The sequence below is a fragment of the Nelusetta ayraudi genome, unplaced genomic scaffold (assembly GCF_046127955.1).
Source record: "Nelusetta ayraudi isolate G7.1 ecotype Tasmania unplaced genomic scaffold, CSIRO-AGI_Nayr_v1 ptg000127l, whole genome shotgun sequence".
Lineage (NCBI taxonomy): Eukaryota > Metazoa > Chordata > Actinopteri > Tetraodontiformes > Monacanthidae > Nelusetta > Nelusetta ayraudi.
Window position 1 is genome coordinate 1,238,406 of NW_027466177.1, and position 16,992 is coordinate 1,255,397.

Sequence of the window (16,992 nt, forward strand, 5' to 3'; positions counted from 1 at the left end):
AAGTCTGTACTTAGGTGGCATATTTTCTGCTTGGTTATTTCCCTCAATCCCTGGACTTTCAGAACGGTTACAACACTTTTAATTAACAATAGATAATGTAAATTAGCAGCTGGTCCACTTTGGCTTAATTGGTTGACCTCAATTGTTCACCTCATAATGCCTGTCTACCGACGGCCAAAATATCAGTAAAAAAAAATAATTGAGAGAAGTATTCCATTGACGTCAACTCAATTACATTTAAAAATATACAACAAAAAAAGTACATAGGGTATGGCAAATGTAATTAATGCAGACAGACACATAAAAGCACATTAATTGTTTATATATTATCAAATAGGACGTAGTGTTATAGGTTGTTAATGTGTTAATGTTTTGGTCCATAGTCTAAAGGTAAAATACACGAAGCTACGTTTAGCTTCGTGTATTTTACTTTTAGACAGTACTTTGAGTGCTTGACACCGACAAAGCTCTTTTCCTCCTTGGCAGTCGTCAACCACCGTAGACGTAATAAATATATACATAAATAAATAAATACTCGTGTTATGTTTACGTCGACCACGCTACGTGCAACACTGGCCCCTACAGTCACAGATTCCTACCGGTCACAGATTTCGGCGTAACACCGTCCCTGCCCGCTCTCTTCCCACTTCCCTCTCCCTCGCTGCTGCCTCACTGCGGCCGTCCTCGAACGTACGTGACGTCGTTTCCTCTCTCCAACATGGCGCATGAGGCAGGTCGTTAATGGAAATCTAAGGGATTTACCCCACCTTCTGTGTTTATTTATGTTTGTCTGTTAGGGGGCTCCGCGGTCTGACATCCGTAAAGGAATACATCTTGCATTCGCGGCGGCAGCAGCCACCACCCCCCTTTTGGGACCAGGCACACCTCGCCCCATATTCCGGTGCGACATGTTTGAGGGCAAAAAGACGAAAAACATGTTCCTGACACGGGCTTTGGAAAAGATCCTAGCTGACAAGGAGGTGAAAAAGGCTCACCATTCTCAATTGCGCAAAGCCTGCGAGGTGGCACTGGGTAAGTTACGCTGTTTCTGACATCATATAAATATATATATATATTTATTTATTTTTGTTGGTAGTGTCTTAGGACTCATTGATTTAGACACGTCATGCAGCCCCTTTCACTTATTAACCGGTTATTCTGCAACACTGGCGCAGTGTTTTGGCAGCACAGGTGACTTTTTTTCAACCTCACTCTATCTGCGCTTATTGTCTTGCAGTGTGTTTTTCCCCCCTTTGCGAACGACATAAATAAAATCGACGTGGCGTTGGGCTCCTTGGAGATGATTCGGTATGAAACACGGAAATGGTGCAGGAGGGGTGGGTGCTCGCAGCGCTCCACCGATGCTGCGAAACTAGTGGCGGTGTGAAAGCAGGCCGTACACCGGACGACAAAACAAAGTTGTTTACGGCCGTATCCCTCTTTTACGTCGATATTGCATGTAGCCTAGCCTGCAGTGCCTTCGTTAAACGTCAAATATAGGTGGAGAAAACGTTCGTTTTTACGGACCCAGCCCTGTAAAAGTGTAATATTCGTGTCTTCCTGATATACAACAGTAGCCGTGCCCGTTCGGTGCACACAGTGGTGGGGAAACATTCTTTAAAAAAATAAAAATAATATTTTCTTTTACTTATAACTGTCATTGACGAGCCACATCTTTTATTTGGAATGTACTGGAAAAGCCTGCCAGTAGTTATGGACGTGACAGCTGTCAGTAGCATCGCTATGCTAAGATGAGTGAAGTTGAGGAAGGGAAGGATTTGCAGTTTCCGGTTGAGTGCTGAAAATAAAATTAAATGGGAATAAAGTATTCCCAACCAAATTGTTTTCATAATAAATTTCACCAAACAGCCTAAAATCATAAGCGTTTCTGGTCTCATTGCCACAACCCAAGTAAACAACGTTAGGGACCCATTAGCACGTTGATTGTCCTTTTGTTATTAAGCTAACATTGCCGTACATCCGGTTTTAACTTGAGTATTAGTGGAAAACTTAATCCAACAATATTAGCAGGTGCATTTTTAAGGGGAAATAGGCACTCAGGTTTGACTACTTATAGTACAACAGCATTTAAAAGCATTTCAATTTAGAAGAAAACTTAAGCTAACTGAACTTTTTCAAATGGTCTTTTCTGGAACAAGCTGGCTTTTGTCCTTCCAGGGGTGTAATATGATGCTACTCTGTAAACAATGAGCCTGTGTTGCGCAGCAGTGCTTGGCTACCTGGTCCCACTCTTGCTCTGTTCAGCTTGTCTGGACTCCCTCACTCAAACTGACCTTCAAGTTATGGCCATGCAAAATGCATAAAGATGTGGAACCAACAAAAAGTGTGGTTTTTTTTTTTTATTATTGAAAAGCAGAACACTTGATTAAATTCAGGTGCACCTGTTTCAAGAGTTGGCTTAATGTTATCAGTGGAAATGGTGATAAAATTATTTATTTGGGACCCATTGGAAGGCTGTAAAGATGCATAATTTAAGTCTGTATTTTCTTATGAAAGAAATATTACTGTGAAATTATTTAAGCTTCACATTGGTTACTTTTAACCAAGTTAAAGCATAAGGGGAGTGTAAATATTCTTCATGTCACCTTTGATATTTTTTCACTCTAAAAGCCTGAAGCATCTTTGCATTGCGGGTTCGGCCTTGACTTGGAAATGTACCAAATGTGGAATCTCTATGCAGTGGGTGTAGCAGCTCCACAGTTGTAGTGCACATCAACAACAATTGGGCGACCCAGTATACGGACTGACTTACATAATCCCCTCTCGCTCTTGGGGCTCTGAGACATCTCAGAGAGAGGCTCTGTGCCAGACTCAGCTCTCGGCTGCCGCTGAAAGTCCTCCTGCCCTGACAGCATTCATAGTTGATTATTGTTTTAATTGTGCCACGTATTCCAAATGATGCATTTGTGTGAGGATTTTCAAAACAAGTCCAGAATCATTATTGTATCTCGCTGCATCTCGTTTAGCTTTTAGCTGAAGTTTCCAAAGCTGACTTAATTGCATTTGCACTTTGCACTGCTGCGATGAACCAGTGTACTAACAAAGTGGGAAAAGCTGCAAAAGAGGAAGTAGTCCCTTTCCAACATCTTGAAGCTGGAAAAAACTCAAAACACCACCCAATTTCATCCCAGCCAAAACCAAAAGGTCACACAGCAATCCCGTGGTGCCTTTATACCTCAAACACTGTATCATGGCTGCTGCTGTGTCAGATCTTTTATGTTTGGATTGCACGGTCGTCCTGTTTCTGAGACCCGCTGTTTGATGGCACGACACAGAGAACGTGGCGAGGCCGACAGGGAAGTCTCACTCACTCGCACGCCTTCGGGCTGTATATTCACACCACCTCACAGAGTGAGGCACAGGCGCCTCTGCCTCTCGCTGTCACGTGTCCCTGGTTCTCGTACGATGCCTGAGCTTGTCTCCCCGTCGCTGCCGAAGCCATCACGCTCCTCCTGACTGCGTGTGGCCGATGCTGCCGGGAGAATCCGTCATACTGTGACTGTGAGAAAAACAAGGGAACTCTAGTCGCACAAGCTGCCTCCCTGAGAGAAGTGGCAACTTTTTACTCGCCCAGGAGTCACTTAAAAAGTAGAGTCCTGGGGAGCACGTTGCTCATTATCTCTCCCCACAGGGCGCCCGATCAGAGCATGAGGACACGGCGAGCTGAACAGCATCGCAGGTGCATTCCTGGTGCAAGGGCTGCACCCCAGTTGCAAGAAACTGACTTTTAGACTGTTCTACTCGCCCGTCTGCTGTTTGATGCCGAGGGTGTTCCTGTCACATTTCATCTATGTTTTCTGTTTTGTAAAAAGAAGCGCAGGAATTGTGGCATGGCAATGTTTTGGTGTGAGCTCGCCTCATTTCCACTGCATTCCCTAAATCCTGAGCTAACCATCAATCCAAGATTGCGTTTTTGGAATTTTAATGTCCTGAACAGACAAACAAAATAGTCCTGTGTTGCTGTTGTTGTTGTTGCCATGAACAATGGTTCATGATTAATGTTGTTGATCACAGCCCATTGAAAGCGACAAGAGTTTGCACTTGCGCATCCTGCACAGAATCTTCTGCATGACTGTAGGAAGAAAAACAAACCCTGACGAACAAAAAGAAGATACGAGGCATCAAGAAACGTCAAGAGGTGTTTTTGCGCAAAAATCCCGGCCACTTCCTGCACGAACCACCTTTTTCTCCACGGCTCGCTCGTCTGGCCGTGCAGCCGGCGGGACAAAGAACATCAACACATTCTCCTGCTGGATAAGCCGCGCCATAGTAACCACGTGCCACACCCATGCCGAGCGCCGCGCTGTAAATTGCTCTCAGTTGGTCATCAAGGCTTTCACAGTGACAACTTCTGAAATCCTGCCGAAATATCAACATTGACAGTAAATAGATTTTTTTTTTTTTAATCCCAGAATCTGTTTTCCCACTCCCCTGTGTTATTTAGGTGGAAGTGTCTCCAGCAGTTAAACTCAGACGGCGTTCATTCTCTTCGCCGGGCCTTCCTTAAAAATATTTTGACATTCGCTCGCGTTCTTAAGCAGCAGCCGTCACCCACATTTCAGCGCCTGCCGCCGTGCCTGCTCGACTGTTCTGAGTGTTTCTTTTGTTGTCCCAAGGCTGTTTCTGGAATTGGATACGTCTCGGTGCGCGGGTGCCGCCGCTCAGTTCAAACGGCTGAAAGTGCTCAAGACGCCCGCACCTTCCTCTTGGCGGTGCAGCGCCGCGAAAACGAGCGAGATCGGGCTCCGTCAAATTTGAGGGAGTGATCAAAAAGTCGGGGGGGTTGCCGCAAGGGTGAGGGTCTTCAGATTGACCTGCTTTCACGTGGCCAAAAAAAAGGAAGCTCAGCGCAGAAGACAAAAAAAGAGAGCGAGTGGTTGTTTCACTGAGACAGTCATCTTTGAAAAATAGACTCGGCGCACAGCGAAATCCTTTTGGTCGAATTTAATTCATGTGGGGTCGCTGGTGAAACTCTCATGACGGAGACCTCCTGCCTTCTGCAACACCAGTGATGGATCTTGGAAAAAAGGAGAGAGTTACGATCATCACTTTGCTCATCTGTTATTTTTACCTGACCGGCTGTCAGCTTCCTACCTGTGAGGCCAAGTCCTGCAAAATAGTAATAATCCTGATGCGTAAAAAGAGAGATACTGCATATTTATATCAATTTTATTCTTGCAATATAGATTTTTTCTTATTGCAGAAAAGTGCCAAATCCTGTATCAGCAACACAGTCGCCAGACATGAATCCAGGTCCGTCTCAAAGCCAACAGCTGACAAACCAAGCCCTTGGAAGACTTGGCATGGAAAATTAGAACCTTAATACGGCGCAAGGAGTGAGACTATTGATCTGGCACGGACTTGGGCAAATGCGAGCGACGATAAAGATGTGAGATCTCGCAGGATTAGGCAACCTCGGACAGTTTCCCCTCCTTCCCTTGCAAATGTGATTACTGCTGTTCAACCTTTCTTTCGGTCTGAACAATAGAAATGTCAGGGGTCTGATTTTCTGCCTGTTGGTTGCTTGGTGTTTATCAGTGTCCAGGAGGAGGCCGTGTGCTTCTTTTTCACCTGCCTAGTGCAGAGCTCCGTCAAAAGGAACGAGTGTTACTCTCATCATCATCGTTAACTATTGTTTCAAGGCCTCTTTGATCGCATCGGAGAGCAGTCCTCCGAAACACACGCGCTGGAGGATTCATCCAGACCACCACCACCCCACACACTCATACTAGGACAGCCAGTCGTGAGCCGGCTGTCCTGGCTCGCTCGTGTTTGCGCTGACGGCACAAGGTAAAAAAGAATGTGGGTGAAGTTCTGGCTGAAAAGATGCTGCAGGGTCGTAAATATCAACCATTATTTTTAGGATCTGAGATAGTGGGGAGGTCTGACTTGCTCGTGAGCAGTAAACGAAACATATTTACGCAATACACTTCAGACTTATTATATCCTTGCTGCCCACGACGCGCCTCCCAATTGTTGCATCTCAAATCGGGCTCAGAATCAGGCCGAATTTGGCCTTGTGCATGGCCAGATTGGAAGATTTTTTTTTTTTAATCATTTTTTGTTTTCCTCTTCTCTTTTCCACGCACATGTTTACCCCGACACATATCTGGAGAAAGCCGTGTTAAAGGAGAGGAACAAAATCGAATGCTGGGCCGAGTCTTAAGCTGGTGGGGAAATGTAAATGCGCTCTCGACTCTTTGTAATGGAAATGCTGCAGCAGGAGGTTAGCCAGCACTCTTCTTTAGCCTCTGGCCTGCTCGTCCAGGTTGTTGAAAGTGAGGAATGACCTCTGACCTTTGCCGTGTGCTGCTTTTTGTCATTTTTTTTTACCCTTAAAGACGGTTAGAAGCCCATTAGGAGGAAGTACGAGCTATCGTCAGCTTTGTCCCCTATCTAAAGTGGCAGGAAACGATAAGGACGCATTAATGAATTCTCAGCTTGACCTTTCGTTGTTTTGTTTTTTTTGTACGAGACCCCCACCTCCGAAGATCACGTGGCTAGAACAGCCGTCTGGGGTCAGCGTCACGCTGAAGGACCACTCAGTCTGTGAGTGTGTGTCCTCCCACACCAGCATCTCCTGCCTCACTCACTTTTCTCACCACCACCACCCCCACCCCCCGCAACCCGGCTGTTTCCTCGCTGTCGGTCTTGTGACGTTCCCCAGAGCCTCTCCAGGGAGCAGCCTGTTTTTCCCTGATCCCCTCTCGTCGGGGGCGAGCAGGTTCTGCTGTGTTTTGTTTTTTTTGAATCAACAAAACGTGAACAGTCCTCACAAGATTACTCCGACTGTGTGTGAACGTGTGCGTCGCCACTCCTGCGCGTCGGCGGCGTCGCCGCGGTCCTGGGTGAGAGGCTCCTGCTGGCAGAATGTCCACTTATTGAGTTAGTCTTGATCCTCCAGCTTCACTCAGCATTTTAGCCCTCCGGTGTCAGCAGCCTCCCCGCTCTGTCATTGAGTGCTCCCACTTGCAGGACGTGCTGATTAAGCCTGAACATTAAAACATTTTGGATGAGGCTTGTGGTTTTTGACGATTTTTTTTTTTGCACTTGTAACCTTCGCTAAGTCCACTGGTTTCGCCTCACGTGGTCATCTGCTCTGGAGCCCCAGTGAAGCATTTGGAACGCGAAGGCAAGACTTGGACAGTCATTGGAGAAGCCTTCTGTTTTCCGGCATTCCAGCAGGCCAATGGGATTTGTCCATCCAGCTGGAGGCTTGATGTTGGCGATAAATGTCTATCGCAACTTTGTGACTGTAGCTGTGTTTGCTGGTCTGAAGTGGAAACCCCTGCTAGTGAGTCAAGAAAGAAACTGTAAAAAACACAGTTTTGTCGTTGTTTCTTTGCCCCTTCTGTCTGCTAAGGAAGCTGATTGGTTATTGAATCCAATCGGTTGCATATTGGTAATAGAACTTAGGGGTTAACACCAACTAGATGTGTAAAGAAGCAGCAACATTGACGTTGTGCCTCGCCGAGCACGGCAAGCCCCCGCTTGTCATCGCCTGCCTCTGTGTCTGTTTACACAACATGGATATTAGTCACTGCAAACTGTCATTTTTTTCTCTGTCTGTTTGTGCCAGAGAAATTAATTCAAACCTGTCCTGTAATAATAGTTTCACACTTTTATTCTTGAGAAATGTGCTTATTGAGCTAGCTGCCACTCTTATGAAAAGACACAAACAAAAAATGAAGTGGATCCAGATCTGCAGCCATAGAAACAAAACGCTTGTTCCCCCCCCACACAATTTAACATTCATATTGGTTCTACTTTCACCAGTTTTGCAATGTTTAGCAGAAACATTGAGATGGTATTTTAAGTGAATGCACTCCAGCTTGCCACAAATCTCTATAGAAGTCCTCCACTAGGCTTGCGCGCGGAGGATTTCGACTTTATTTTCGACATTTTGACTTACATCACGTTGACGTTAATTGCAAAATTTTGATTTTATTCACGAAATGTTGTCTTTTTTACGACAACTTTATTCTCTAATTGGAAACTTGATAAATGTTTTTCTCTTCTTGTGGCTCTAATCCTCTTCTGTACAAAACCCAGCAGGAGGTAGGACGACTGCTGTGAGTCCACGACTGGCTCCCATTGGCTAGCACTCGCACTGGGCCGCAGGGCGCTCTGCCTCTGCTGCTGCTGCTGCTGCTGGCTGGCGGCTTAGGAATGCTCTGTCACGCCACTCAGGCAGGGTGGCACGGGGCGAGACGGAGGCCGGAGTGAGAGACGGGCAGCAGGTTGTGCTGTCACGCAGCCGTCAGAGCCGCTCAAACTTTGACGATTTGAGCGGCCGTCCGTCAGTCTGCTATAACGTGCCGTGAAACACAACCGCATGATTTGCAACCTGGCCTCACCTCCCCGGCCCAGAGCAGCCCATGTGTCTGTGTAATACGTAGTAATCATAACCCTGCAATGCAATAGGACGAAGGAGGTTTCAGTTTTTTTTTTTTTTTTTTTTTTTTTTAAGAATTTGCAAATGCATCTTGGATAGTGCCAATGAAGCGTTTTCAGTCATTCCTTTTCTTTATCTGTCAGCTTCCTCTTAGTTTTTACAAGACCTTGAAGGAGCCGCCGCTTAATCACCTGCAAAAAATGAGGACAAAAATGAAGAAAAATGAAGTGACTCAGAGCCTTTTCTCAGTGGAAAGATCCGCATCTAATTTCACCTCTTGCACACATAGGAAACCTTGAGCCGTAGCTCTCTGGCTAACCTTGCAGTAAAAAAAAAAAAAAATATTGCCAGCCTTGAACGTGATTGGCGGGAGCTCTGTCCAACCAGCCTGCGACGTTTTGCAAGCCCCCTCCCCCTCATACCAAACACTTTGGGGCTCCTTACCAGATGGGTGGATGAAATCAAGCCAGAAGATTAATGAAGCGTTCCGTCTGATGTGCCAGCTTGAAACAACACACACACTTGGAGCAAAGAAGATACAAGCTGTGAAGCTCCGGGGGTTTTCCCTTTTCCAGTCGTCGTTTTATAAAACGGAACATCGCCTTTCCAAAATCTGATTTAACTCTTGGACATTGATGGGATTTCATTGGGCAGACATGCCACAGTCCATCCTCTCACCTTTTGGCCGGGGCCTTTCCAAACTCCCCCCTTGCTGACTCATCAGCCTTATCTATGGCAGCTGCTCATTTGCATCCCTGAGAAGAGGCCGAGCGGCAAGCGCCGCCGTGATATCTAAGCCGCCATCGGCTTTCGCTTAAGCCCGGCGCAGGTGCGGTTGAAAGGAAACCGCTGATAAGCCCCTTGGAGGCAGCGTAGTACACAAGCCGCCGTAGAAACTCGTTGGTCCACGTCGCCTGCTCCAGACGGGTCCCCAGACAGTCTCACCCAATACCCTTAGTACTTCCGGGCTGACAGGAGCTGATCATTTACCCGTCAAGCTCCTCCTTTTTCAGGCAAACGCCACAACGGGGCCGGTTGTCGTCGCTGCTGACGTGCCGCGAGGAGTGTTTCTCTAAACCTCGTCACAGATTCATTCATTTTTCACAAGGTGGCCTTGCCGTGCCAGTGTTGGATGTCAGACTTTGTTGCGCTGGGCTGGCCACAAAAGCCGACGCAGGACTGTCTCCTCTCAGTGCGACGCTCACTACTAGATACACAAGACAATAAACATGCTTCTGCTAATCCCCATTCTAAACCCTTTAAAATAAGCCGACTGAGCATTTTGTCTGTCCGGTGGTTTGCTGTCCAGACCGTAGTCAAGGTCTGAAGTAGGGATGCAAATGATTGAATAATTCATTAATCATTAGTTGATTGACCTTATCGATGTATTTATGATTATTTGATAAGCGGCGATTTTTCCTGAGAACCTAAATTTCACAATAAAAATGTGTAAGGAAGACATTATTCAACCCTTAAATAATGTTGAGGGTCCAATATGACCAATTTTTACATTAGAGAACCTTGGTAAACCTGTGTAAAAAAAAAAAAAAAAAAGTTTAAATAATTGCGAGTAATTTAATGTAATTGATTACATTCTTAATCGACAATTAATCGATCATGGATTAATTGTTAACATCTTCAGTCTGAAGGGTTTCAGAGGTATCAGACTCTCCTCCAGACCAGAGGGTCTGTACTCAAGTATGTTCTTTTTTTTTCCTCTTCTCTCTCACACCTTGCCCTTTCTCCAGCCTGAGAACCTGCAGCCACACCGTAGCAGAGTGGAGAAATGATTAACCAGCCTTTAGCTTGCCCTTCCTCTCAGCATTGAAGTTCACCATTCAACCTCTAGCCGCGTGAGCCTCTGCACATTCCACGAGCAGAGTCAAAGATTCACACTCGACCGCCACCTGCACCCGCTTCAGTCGAGGCTGCGTTTGGTCGTCTTGGCTTTTATGACTCGTGCTCCTCGGCTACAGGCGGAGGTCGCCTCGCCTCGCATGATAAGAAAAGGAGAATTCCTCCTTGTGGATGACCCACTTGTCTCTCGGTCGTGGGAGAGAAATTAAATATAGGCTAAAAATCGCTTCACTCCGTCGGGGGGGAGTGGACGTGCTGACATTAACGCTCACTTAATACGTGGCTGTCACCCACTGAGAGGATCTGGGTCAGAGTCGGGGCGAGAGAAGCCTTGAAGATGAGCGAGTACGGAGGAGCTCTTTGAGGTGGTGTGCTGTGCTGAGGTCTGGTCAGGGCCTGGCAGGACGGACGCCTCCCAGTCTGATGTATCTGGTCAGTGGAGTGGGTTATGCTTGAGAGCCTGGACCATAACTGCTCTCATCTTCCAAGCTTCCGCATCAGGACCCGACATGTCGTGATGATGCAGCAAAACATAGCATTGAATTTAGCGCCAGCTATTGTTTTGTCGTAATTTATTCTCAGGGTAAGCGCACAGGTGTTATTAGGTGCATTAAAATTCCTATCATTCATAGTTTTGATGCCTTGAGTGACAATCTATGATGTAAATAGCCATGAAAACGAAAGAAAAACCATTCAATCAGAGTCATGTCCAGACTTTTGACTGGTAGCGTAAGTTAGCTACTACAGTGACCTGGATGTCATAGAACCTTTATAGGTGTTTTATTTCCTTGCACTGCCTCCTGCTAAAACTGATACCGTGATACCTTCCACATTTTTGGGTGGAGTCTTAATAAAGCAGCCGCAAGGGCGAAAGGAACACCTGGGTGTGTGGTCACTGAGCTTGGAGGGAGGGGTATCAGTGTCCTTTGTGACATCACAAAAGGCTGCTCTCCAGAAATGCTAGTTCTGGCACACATGCGCTTTCTGATGACTCATCCACGTCAGCCGTGTGCCGCTGCCCTGCGTACAGCTCGGAGGAGGTTTTATTTATCCCCCACTCGGCTGAACTCGGGTCACTATGACCATCTCTGCTCTGATTATATGGGGCCTTGGCAGCGGAGCGCGGCCTCGTCAAGGTTGCAGGTTTTATCGTAATTGACTGCCGCGGAGATGAGGGAAAGGGCTTGTGGCACTGGGTGAAAACCTTTCGAACGAAAACGAAACCCAGGCTCATGTTCGAGGACACACAATTTTAAGCGTCTTCTAAAAAGGAAAAAGATCATTTGTCTGTGTTTACAGACAGTAACTGTGTTTCGATTACCCCTGGAATAGAAATCTGGTCATGAAAACACCTTGACTAAAAGGTTTTGACGCTCTCATGAGGTGGTTTTTCAGACGGATCCATATAGAGCAGTGGTTCTCAAACTTTCTCTGTCACGCCCCACCTTGGAGGAAGAAAAATTTTCATGCCGCCCCCCCAAAAACAATTTGGGGCTAGAAGCCCCAAATTTGATGTGGCTGTGTCTTGAGGGATCCCGATGAACCTGCAAGTGGCCCCATGTCTCTAGGACAGTTGACTTTTGACCCCATAGACTTGCATGGCATTAGGGCAGTGGTTCTCAAACTTTCTCTGTCACGCCCCACCTTGGAGGAAGAAAATTTGTCTGAAAGAGTGAACTTTAGCAAATCACTCTTTGTGACGTTAAATCCTGAACATTACCTTTTAAACAAGAATACTCCTTTCACTTTTCTGCTGTGCAAATCACTTTTTTTGGCAAACCACTTTTGTAACATTGAAATGTCGCTTTTATTTTGCGAAAAACTGTAATGAAAACGCAGCTATTGTCGTTTTTAATTTATCGCTGAAAAAAGGAAACGGCGCTAAGATCGGGTTTTGATCTCAGACTTGCAATCAGGCGGCGGTGGATTTGAACTACTAGAATAAAGTATGTACTAGAGTAAACCAGTGGAAAAACGAGTCGTCGGGTGCGCAGCCGCTGAATATTCACGGGGGTTGTTCTCTTGAAAAGGGGGCCGTTATCCTTACAGTCGTGAAATAATTGGGCTGTCAGCGTGTTGCTCCGCTTTTTTCCCCCGCCGTCGCAGGCTAATGCACTCCAGCGAGGGTTTCGCCATTTGCTTCTTTTTTCCTTTTCTCCCTCACTCGAGTCGAAGGCCGCCTTTAAGTTTCGGCAGCGATTGGTGGCTAACTCGCTCGTTCCCGCTCTATTTCTGTCTCCCCTCCCTCTGCGTTTTCCTGCCTTTTTTCTCCTCATGCTCGTCGGTGCCAGCCAGAGTTTATACTAATGCTTTGATAGCCGGGGAGCTGTGAAACGCACACAAAATGTTTGGAGACCCAGTTTCCGGCGCCTCGCTGTTAACGTTGGCGATGCATCACGCAGGCTCTTTGTCCTTCTTGGCCCGGCGGGTCGTTCTTTCCTGATGGGCTCTAAAACACATCGTCTGCACTTCAGACACTCAGCACGCATGTTCATTTCTTTTGTTTCCTTTTTCCCCCTTTTTTTTAAAAAAAAAACACCCTTCGTAAACAAGTTGCTCCCCCCGATACCATCAGCTTAGAAAAATATTGCAGAATTTATATCCCTCCTAAAGAGAGCACCTGCCTAGATTAACCTGTACGCTTTTGAGTGATTTTCTATTGCTCGATGTTCCACGGACAAATGCAGGATTCAGGAAAACTGCTTTCAATTCCTCCGCTGCAGCTACCAACACAATCTCAAATGAAAAAAACTGTCACTATGAGACGAGGCAATTCACAACCACTCTGCTTTTAAATGCAACTGTTTTTAACGTCGTAATTGTTGTATTTGTTGTCCGTGTATTTGAATGTAGGTGTGTATTTGAATGTTTCTGGACTCTCGACATCATTGAAAATGATTTTTTTTCGAGATTTCAATAAAGGTTGATGAACTTGTCTTTTTTTCTCTTTCTTTCAGAGGAAATCAAAGAGGAGTCGGAAAAATTAAGGTGAGCAACTGACGCGTCATTGCACAGCACACAACACGACAGACTATAGTTTGTTCATATCACCCCAATCTGTATTTGATCGGTATATTTGTCGATAGATTCTATATATTGTGTCTATATATCCATCATGGAACTCATATATTTTACTGCAAATTAGCTGTATAGAACGATAGAATGTTCATAGCACCAAATCTGTGTGTATATCAACAGTAAATTATTGGATTGCAGTTCTGGTCAGACGCTAAAACGGCATTAGGTTGCCTTGTACTTGTACACGGTGATGACAATAAAGTTGAACTAACTAAGAATTAATCAAGCATCTTCCCGTGACGTCCGGGCCAGAGAAGATATTGTGACTCGTATAAGATCCCCCCTCCCCCGCCCCCATGTTCGTGTTGGGACCAGTTAAAGGGATTAGAACTTAGCAGCGTGTGTGTTTGTGTGCGCATGCGTGCGTGTGTGTGTGTGTGTGTGTGTGTGTGTGTGTGTGTGTGTGTGTGTGTGTGTGTGTGTGTGTGTGTGTGTGTGTGTGTGTGTGTGTGTGTGTGTGTGTGTTGATGGCACGCACATTCATCCACCACCGGGGTGTTTCTGTTCGCTCTCTGCTCCGCTCGCCTTCTCATTAATGACATTCCTCATGAACCCCCTGCCTAATGCTGAGCCTTTTCACTCTGCCTCTGTGTGTGTGTGTGTGTGTGTGTGTGTGTGTGTGTGTGTGTGTGTGTGTGTGTGTGTGTGTGTGTGTGTGTGTGTGTGTGTGTCGGGCCCACTTGTGCACCGGCTGCCAAGTAACTCAGGCTATGGAATGCTACGCATCGCCCCTTCTCTCTCCCGACATTCCACCTCCCTGCAGTCCGGTTTTAATTTTTCCCCTTTTGCACCGACTCCCAGCCCTGCCTCCGTCCTGCGTGCACGCCACCCGCAAGCCCCGCCCCTTCCCCCAGCCTTTCCATTCCCTGCGAGTTTTGCATCGACGTCGCCCCCCCCAACTTCATTGAGACTTTTTTTTTTTTTTTTTAATCTTCCTGCCCTCGAGGCTGGAACCTCCAGATCAAAAGCGAGACAGAGTGGGAGCCAGCCGCTCGCTCTTTGAGATTCATGGCATGGCACTCACCTCTCTCTCTCTCTCTATCTCTCTCTATCTCTCTATCTCTGTGTCATCATAAAGATGCAATATCTGCACAGAAATACAAATATTCCTTTCATGTGAGCCGAGCCGCTCTTCTGAGGCGTTTTTATTTTATTTTATTCTTCTATTGTGCGATCGCCGCCGCACCAAAGGAACACCCAAGGCCGGATTTAGCGCCAGCGTCTCCCATATTCAGATCTCAAGCGATAAATTATTTATTCAGCGGATCACATAGCCGGCTTATGTTAAAGCTGCGGCTACGCGGGCTGTTTAAACACGCCAAGTAATGCTGATGTTTGTGCAAACAGAGAGTTAAAGAGTGTGTTGTGCTAAGCCTAAATAAGCAAAAAGGAAAAAATGGAAAAAAGAAGACGAAGAAGAAGAAGGGTGTGCAGCGAGCGTCGCACAGCCAAACAAACCACTGTAAACAAAGCAATATGTGTCGCCCGCATGCTGTGAGATCACCCGGGTTGCGCGACGAAGGAGGCAGGCAGGCAGGCAGGCAGGCAGGCAGGCAGGCAGGCAGGCAGGCAGGCAGGCAGGCAAGCAGGCAGGCAAGCAGGCAGGCAGGCAGGCAGGCAGGGCCTTGCGAGTGTGACTGAAAATTAATGGCCGTATTAGCTTTCATAAGCAGGCTCAGTGTGACGCCGGGGCTGATTATCGGGGAGCGGGCCGACCCGCTGACGTTAAGTAGAGAGTCCAGGAATAAAGCCGGCGGAGCAGCGCTCCCTGGGGACGCACGGAGGCTGCGCGTCAAAGCCCTCGGATGAGACTGCTGGAGGGTGGTGGTGGGGGAGATGGGGGGGGAGGGGTGATGGCTGCTCTTTGCTGAATCACGGCTCCACTCTGATCTCGAACCCCCGTGAGAATGATTTACATGCCCCCCCCCTTTTTCACACGACGTCGTGCACGATTCCCTTTGCAAATGTAAGCCACTGCTAGATAAAGTCCCTTTGTGATGTCACAGTGGGCAGCCACACCTCCCGTTGGTCTGGCCTCAAGGCAGGCGTCACTGCTCCAGCCTCTGAAACCGCTTCGCGACTCTTCTAAAGTTGCGGGCAATGCATCCGTCTCTGCAGGAAGCTCATACGAACAAGGCAATGCAATTTTTTTTTTTTTTTTTATCTTTGCAACTTGCTATACTGCAAGATAGACACTGAAGACAATCAAATATATGAGCGAGATATATGTAGTTATGCAGCAAAGAAAAACACGTTAAATAACTCTAAATATGCTTTTCACGAAAGGTGGCTATTTTAAAGAATTTCAAAATAAAATGTGATTGAGTTATTTCACATTTTTATTGTTTCCTACATAATTCCACTTGTGTTCATGCACAGTTTTGATGCCTTCAGTGAGAAACTGCAATGCCAATAGTCATGAGAATTAAAGAAACAACATTAAATTCATAGTGTGTCCAAACCTTTGACTGATGGTGTAGGCCTGGACTCATTTGTCGGTGATCAGTCTGAAATCCCCTCTCTGCAGAGACCTCCGATATCTGAACCCCTTAAATTTTCTTGTGTGCTTCCTTGTCTTTCCTGTGTTTAAAGTTCCCCTCATCTGTTGGAATCATTATTGGATGCTGTCGCTACTCCACGCTTCCTCCTCCTCCTCACCACGCCCCTCACCCTGCAAGGTGCTCCCTCCTCTCCTCTCCTCTCCTCTCCTCTCCTCTCCTCTCCTCTTCTCTCCGCTCCGCACTGGCTACGGCGGTGAAAGCAGCTGAAGTCATCCCTTTCCATTGCCAAGACATCAATAGCGACGCCCCTCCCCGCTCCCTGTTGTTGTTCGAGCGCAGCCTGAGTGTGGGTGTGGGTGTTTTGTATCCAGGGAGCCGTGGAGGCAAGGTCCACAGCCGGCTTTTATTCATCTCCTGACACCGATCCTGTGATTATGATCCGCCTTTGCTACTTGGCTCTAGTTTTATATGGCGGCGATAAAAGCAGACATGTTGGTAATAAAAGGCGAGAACAGGGCGTGGTCGGTCCAATTTTTGTCACCGTGGATAAGAAGAGGTCGCTTCGGTACAGTGCAAAACGGCACTCCTTCTCCTCCTCCTCCTCCTCCTCACTTTTTCATGCTCTGCTAGTCATGCCTGGACGTCGGAGGAGGTGCAAGCGTGTCGGGCCCCATTTCTCCACGGCCGCTCCGGCTGCCAGACTGGAACATGTGATCACTGTGTTTATCTCACTGCTGCTCCGTTTTCTCTCCTCATGTGTGTGTGTTGTTACCCCCCCCCAACCCCCACTCTGCCCCCACCAGCCCACCCAGCGGAGACAGCAAATCGGGCTCCAGCACTTTACCGCCAATCAAATCCAAGACCAACTTCATCGAGGCCGACAAGTACTTCTTGCCGTTCGAGCTGGCATGTCAGTCCAAATGTCCCCGCATCGTCATCACCTCCCTCGACTGTTTACAGGTCGGTGCTTCAAGATTCAACATTCAAACAACTTTATTAATAATCCCCGAAGAGGGCCATTCAGTTTACAGCCTCGAGTCACAGGTATAGCAAAAAAAACAAAAACAAACAGCATCCACTCTTTCAGTGCCCCAGGTTGGCAAGGCCAGTTGGCGCTAGCAGCAAATAAGAATCAGAATA

At 46.9% G+C, this 16,992-nt stretch overlaps 1 protein-coding gene across 1 annotated transcript in view; it reads left to right on the forward strand.

Moving 5' to 3' along the window:
• The first annotated feature begins 691 nt into the window (after positions 1-691).
• arfgef1 (ADP-ribosylation factor guanine nucleotide-exchange factor 1 (brefeldin A-inhibited)) overlaps positions 692-16,992 on the forward strand; it is a 39,036-nt gene continuing 22,735 nt past the window's right edge. Inside the window, exons 1-3 of the mRNA XM_076050260.1 lie at positions 692-1,032; positions 13,231-13,261; positions 16,656-16,812. Coding sequence (XP_075906375.1) covers positions 909-1,032; positions 13,231-13,261; positions 16,656-16,812 — 312 coding nt within the window. The 5' untranslated portion in view covers positions 692-908. The remainder of the gene's footprint in view (positions 1,033-13,230; positions 13,262-16,655; positions 16,813-16,992) is intronic.